Source organism: Haplochromis burtoni, unplaced genomic scaffold (genome assembly GCF_018398535.1).
Source record: "Haplochromis burtoni strain Fernald_Lab_line unplaced genomic scaffold, NCSU_Asbu1 Contig_1717, whole genome shotgun sequence".
NCBI classification, from domain to species: domain Eukaryota; kingdom Metazoa; phylum Chordata; class Actinopteri; order Cichliformes; family Cichlidae; genus Haplochromis; species Haplochromis burtoni.
This window is the reverse complement of record NW_024584078.1, coordinates 1-6,121: the sequence shown is the minus strand read 5'-3', so window position 1 is coordinate 6,121 and position 6,121 is coordinate 1. Positions and strand designations below refer to the sequence as shown.

Genomic DNA, 6,121 nt, shown 5'->3' with positions numbered 1-6,121 from the left:
TAAACTCAGATGGATTCAGGGATTTGGCAGTTGGAGCACCTTTGGAGAATAATGGTGAAGGCAGCATCTACATATTTAATGGCGAAGGAGGAGGAAGAATCAGTCCTACCTACTCACAGGTACACAACATCAAAGAACTCACGAGGATGACTAAACTAATCTGTAATGTAAAGTCATTTTCTGCAGTTTGAATATCAAATATTTTCATGTACACAGAGAATTACTGGCTCTGAGGTCCAGTCAGGACTGAAGTTCTTTGGCCTGACAATCAGTCAGTCATCTTTTGACCACAGTGGTGACGGACTGCCTGACTTAGCGGTGGGCTCAAAGGGCAAAGTTATTTTATTGAGGTAAGTCCAAGACAGTCCAATCATGCATTATTAATGTCCATGTTTAATTCTATTAACTATTTCTGTTAAATAAAAGAAATGAATGCCCCACCGGTTAAAGGTTTAGAATGAATTCCATGAATAATTTTTTTAATTATTACAATAATTTATGACAATTCTAGACACTTTGATATAAACTATTAAATAAAAACAAATTATCTTTACTTTCAAAAATGAGTTTGCATGATCAAAAACCTTTAAGCAGTAGTGGTTTGTAAAAAATGCAGTGTGGTATTTTCCTGTGATGTTCATTTCCAGATCAAGACCCATAGTAATGGTGAAAGCTGAGGTGTCATTCAACCCAAACCAAATCCCTACTCAGAATGAAGGCTGTTCAAAACCATTGGAGAACACAGCTACAGTCTGCTTCACCATGAGCAGAGTGTCTGCAGTCCACACAGGTTCATCATTCTACTCTACATCATTCAACAACAAAGCCACTGCCCATCATTTGTAGCATTGAATCCAAACTGTGTTTTATTCCAGCTCAAGCAGTGATTAATTATACTATAACACTGGATGCCACACGTAAACCTCCAAACAACCGAGCTTATGTCAGTGGGAAACAACAAGAACGATCTGGATCAGTAATTGTGGTCTTAAGAAGACAACAGTGTTCAACTCTAAGGTTACTTATTGAGGTAAAAATCTAATAATATCAGGAAAAACAACAAACAAACAAAAAAAAACCCAATGCAAACAATCAAAAGTTCAGTTCAGAGAGTCCTACAACACTGAATACAAACCAAATTGCTCTTTTTTTGCAGGCCTGTCCAGAAGATGCTCTTAGTGCTCTTTCCAATGAACTCAAATTCACGTTTAATGGTTTGTCCATCAACAGAAATCCCAGACCAAGTCTTTCCTCACAGGCTCAAACAACAACCATTTATCCTGTAAGTAATATTTAAACACAGTGTATTAACAAACAATTGGGCCAAGAAAACAACTTAAGTCTTTCCCTCGTATTAATTAATTAATTTAATTATTGACATGAAATTGACCATTAAACTCAGTTAAAGTGTCAGTTCTAAGTAATCCAGGCCACTGAACGTCTTTTTAGTTCCAGAAAAAATTTCTGTCATCCAAAAGGATTTACAGCATCTGATGGGGAAAACAAAGACTAAAGGCCTTTACAAACTGAACATGTAAAATCCATGCAAACATTTTGTGCATTAAAACATTTTTCGAAATCACTGATTCTTAATGTAGATGTTCACGGCGACCTTTTGTTGGACAAATTTGCAGCTTTTATTTTATTTTAAATCAAGCTCAATATCTTGGGTGTAAATACAAAGATGTAACTAACAGTTGTTTTTTGAATACAAATGTTGTGCAAAAAACACATTCCTTTTTTATAATGCGCTCCCTATATAATGGCCTTAAGAGTGAAACAAAGTTTGAAACAAAGAGTGGGTCAAGGTGTTATTCCTGTAAGAGTCACTAGCCCACCAGCTATCATGTGAGCTAAGGCAGCGGTCCCCTACCTTTCTTGCGCCACAGACCAGTTAATGTGTGACAATATTTTCATGGACCGGCCTTTAAGGTGTCGCGGATGAAAAGAACAAAGTAAACAAAGTAGTCCAACATCGCAAGATTAGCTGGATTTAAGCAGACTTCAAAGAATTATAACAAGAATAAGTGATCAGCTGTTGTATTTCCAGCTCTCTATGTCCACCAAGGAGCACAGTAAAAGGCTTTAATGTTTAAGTAATCATTTTATTTCCCTTCTGCCACCAGAAAGAAAATTACTATTGGATATTAATGTATGGCTAATTGTACTACCAGTCAAAGACTAATGCAGTAGTAACAAAAAGCAATTAAAAAAGAGCTCAAAATACACAATTCTTAACTTAGAATGACAGCTTGTGTCTGAGATCAAAGTTGTCCAGATGTGAATCAAGAATATTATCAGAAATTGTTTTCTTCCGTGCAAAAAACCTCCACGAGATGGTAGAATGAAAAAAATTGGTTGTTGGATTCCCTAATCCAACAACCAATTTGTGTGCTAATTGGAATAAGTCATTCATCATTTAAATATGTTTTCCAAAATGCTCTCTTCCACAGTTAGGGTTTGAGATCAACTGTGGCACTGACAACAAATGTGTTGATAACCTTGAAAGTGGATTTTAACTTCACCAGGTGAGGTCATGTAATAAAGACTTTGTTTGGTCTGTTTCCTTTTCCTTTTTCTCATCCTCCTTTATACTCTGCAGATCCTCAGAGGTTAAAGTGGGCATTGATGAGCTTTTAGATGTCACAGTCACAGTGGAGAACAGAGGAGAAAACTCCTACAACAGTCGTGTTATTCTCACGTACCCAGCTGGACTCTCCTACAGGAAGTTCACCATTCAGCAGGTAAGGCATCAGGATCAAGTCTGTATCAGTTCATCACTGATCTGCTGCTCTTCCAATACATCCAGCAGTAATTTTATTTTTATAATAAAGGGAAGAATTGGGTGCAACTCTTTGGACAGTGAAGATGGTTTATCACGAGGAAGGACAGACTGCACTATCCACAAACCAATTTTCAAGAGCAAAACTAAGGTGTTTTTGCTTAGAATATCTTTCTCTCACTTCTTTATAGTTTTGTTTACAGCAAAAAGAGATGACACAATTTGATATGTCTCCTCCATTCAATTAAGGCTTCCTTCATTGTCTCCTATGGGATTGACACCAACAGTCAACTTGAGAGGAAGCTCTTTGTCACTGCAAATGCCACCAGGTACTGTTCCTTTGGTATATTTTTGTATAGTCCCACAGATAAAATATGAATCATTTCACTTCTTCATTTCAGTGGAAATCAGGAGCATGCCACTACAAATGAACTCTATAAAAATAAATCGATTGATGTGAGATATAGCATTTTTATGACATTTGAAAGGTATGGGTTCTTCCACTTGAAATAAAAAGCATCGTTTAGAAATTAACAAATGTTGTATTACATGGTATTTATTTAATTTTTTAAATATGTCTGTTTAGCTCTCTCAGCTACAACAATTTCACATTTGGGAGGAGTGATTTGCAGAAACCAGTCCAGCAATCAATTAAGGTCAAAATATAAGTTCTGTATAAATCTATATATGTGTATTTATATGTTCTGTATAATCTAAATCTAATTGTAATGCTTGGTTGTCCTTTTCTTTATCAGATTACAAATGCTATCAGAGCCCTTAATTTCACTGTGGTGATCAGGATTCCAGTGAAGCTTGGTAAAAAAGACATTTGGGTGAATTTGATCAGTCTACAGGTATTGTGCAAAAGTCTTGAGTCACCCATCATTTCTAAATGGATGAATGGATGTGGTATAATTGGGACAAAACCAAGCATACCTGAATTAAATGTATTTCAGATTGCAGACTGTCAGAGAGGAATTGACGAAGAACCACCTGTCAAAACTTTTGTTTCTCAGATCAGAAAAAATAAGGTGGTTGTAAGTATACCTCTGCACTGGAGCTTTTGAAATTCAACCTCTTTTAGATTTTAACATTCACCTCACCTATCTCAAATTCAGCTATCACAGTTTTTGTTGGATTCAGTCTTGTTTAAATCATTCTCAGGACTGCTCTGTAGCCAAGTGCAGAGTGTTCAAGTGCAACACTTTCATGGGAATACGGGAGAGTAGGATGTATGAAATCTCTGCCAACCTCAGTTCAGGATGGATAGAGCAGGTAATGGATGGGTAGTTTATGTTAAATTAATGTGTTTTGGATTGTTTGCTAAATGTTTAGATACATAACTATTTACCTGTTAAATCAAACAATATCTAATTTAGGGTCAACTCGTGATGTATTTTTTTCCCTTAGATTGGGCTTCAGTCTGCCAAATTCCTCTTGACCAGCACTGCCAGTCTGGAGTATGACAAAAACCAGTACATCTACTTTTCAGCAGGGTCTGACAACAATCCTCCTGTTCACAAGGTGATTATACAATATTTTCTTTTGTTTGGCATATTAAGAGCTTTAATTTTATTCACATTCTGTCACTTCATCTCGTCAGATTGAGGCAGAGTAGAAGTGTATCCTAAGCCTGAATTTCACCAAAGCGATCATTGGAGGATCCCTGGGAGGGTTGGCTTTTCTGAGCTTTACTCACTCGCTGGCCTGTATAAGGTGAAAGACTCTTTTATACTTTTTTCAATTAAAAGTTTACAAGTTTTTTTTTTCTCATTTTTTCTCAGCTTGGTTACATTTTTATTGGAACTCTAATATATGATTGCTGTATTTTATGTGCTTTTTCATTCACTTCTAGGCTGGATTTTTCAAGAGTAAATACAAACAGATGATAATTGAAATGACAGAAGATGATCCAGGGACGGCTGCAGGTGCACCCTCAGCAGAGTAACAAAGATGACAGTTGTAGCTGTACATCTAATCTGAATGACAGATGTAGACCATCCTGATAATTTCAGGGGTGAACATGGTGTGTAGAAATGTCCATGCTACCACATTTGATTAATTAAATAGACAACAGCTTGCTGTGTCTCAAGTCACTCCCTTGCCTAGTCATTTGCTATGATCTGTAACAAAGGTTCCTACCTGGTCGTCAGGATCCTCAAGACTCGGGACCATAAAACTGGAGCACCTATTGTAAATAAGAAACCACCACTAGATATTTGTCTTAAGAGGATATATTTATGTAGATTTTCAAGCCTGTAAGTCCAGCAAGAAATATTGGGCCTTTAAAATCAAATCTAACCTTTATTTTAATGGTCTGTGTATTTTATTTATATCTTTGTTATTAGTTAATTAATGAGCTGACAATGAAATGTCTTTCCACATCTAAATGAATCCAGTGTACTGGATAAGATGTCATCTCAGACATAAAGCAGTATTCATTTTATATCATGCAAAACAAAGAGGAGCAGATTCTTTAGCAGCCTGGACTTCAAGATGTGGAAAAAGACAATCTCCTTTTTCCAGCTTTACCCTACTTAAAGCACTACCTGTCCTCGCCGGTGTCTACTTTCACAGTATTAGTTAACTCTTTGAAATCTTCTATGTATCTCCATGATTTTGACTGTAAACATAATGTAACTTTATGTAATTTCTAAAGACTGGTAAGTAAAACAGAACTATGACACTCTGGCATGTATTTTTAGCACTATTTCAATATTTAGTGAGAGGGCAAAAGCAGATAAAACTTTAGAGGTAAAAATGAAAGACAGGTTTTTCCAGTCAGTGTGATGTAAGAGTGTTCCCTGCTTTGATTTGTAGGGAAACTTATTAATTAATCAGAAATGTAAAGAAATACAAATGTTTAAAAGTAACATGACCGTGTGACCTTTGAATACGAGAGTGACTATTTAAAACAATGACTTTTTAATCTGACCTCAAACTTGTTTATTGTATGTATGTATCTGTCTGTATCGGATGAGGATTTTGTCATCATTTCAAATCCAAGACTATATTTTTTAGCTCTTTCATCAGAAATGTTGGTAGCATTTTAAGGATGAAAGACTCCACTTTCTCTACAACAAGACAGTTCATAATGTTTTAACGGTGCGTTCACACCGAACGCAATAGACGCGACCAAAAAGCGCCATACGCCCCTAGCTGGTCGCGTGCACATTCGCACCTCGAAGCGGGTCCAAAGCGAACTAGTGGCGCTTTAAAATGTGCAATTTTCACGCCTGTGAAGCGGAAATGTGGGAGGAAGTAGTGCCAGACGGTATGTTTGCAAGATGGCAGCTGTCGATCTAGCATTTGAAGAGAGCGTCTCTAGAGCAGCAGTGT

General features: G+C 36.6%; 1 protein-coding gene across 1 annotated transcript; it reads left to right on the top strand.

Annotated features, from left to right (window-relative positions):
• The first annotated feature begins 6 nt into the window (after nucleotides 1-6).
• Nucleotides 7-5,720, top strand: LOC102307762 (integrin alpha-M). The gene is given in 19 exon segments (XM_042217240.1): nucleotides 7-119; nucleotides 217-350; nucleotides 648-790; nucleotides 876-1,030; nucleotides 1,157-1,282; nucleotides 2,454-2,501; nucleotides 2,503-2,528; nucleotides 2,603-2,744; nucleotides 2,835-2,933; nucleotides 3,032-3,111; nucleotides 3,184-3,270; nucleotides 3,369-3,438; nucleotides 3,538-3,636; nucleotides 3,739-3,819; nucleotides 3,947-4,057; nucleotides 4,193-4,306; nucleotides 4,386-4,478; nucleotides 4,481-4,498; nucleotides 4,638-5,720. Coding segments are annotated over 17 exon segments (1,569 nt in total). The 5' UTR covers nucleotides 7-119; nucleotides 217-350; nucleotides 648-663; the 3' UTR covers nucleotides 4,731-5,720.
• Nucleotides 5,721-6,121: the final 401 nt, after the last annotated feature.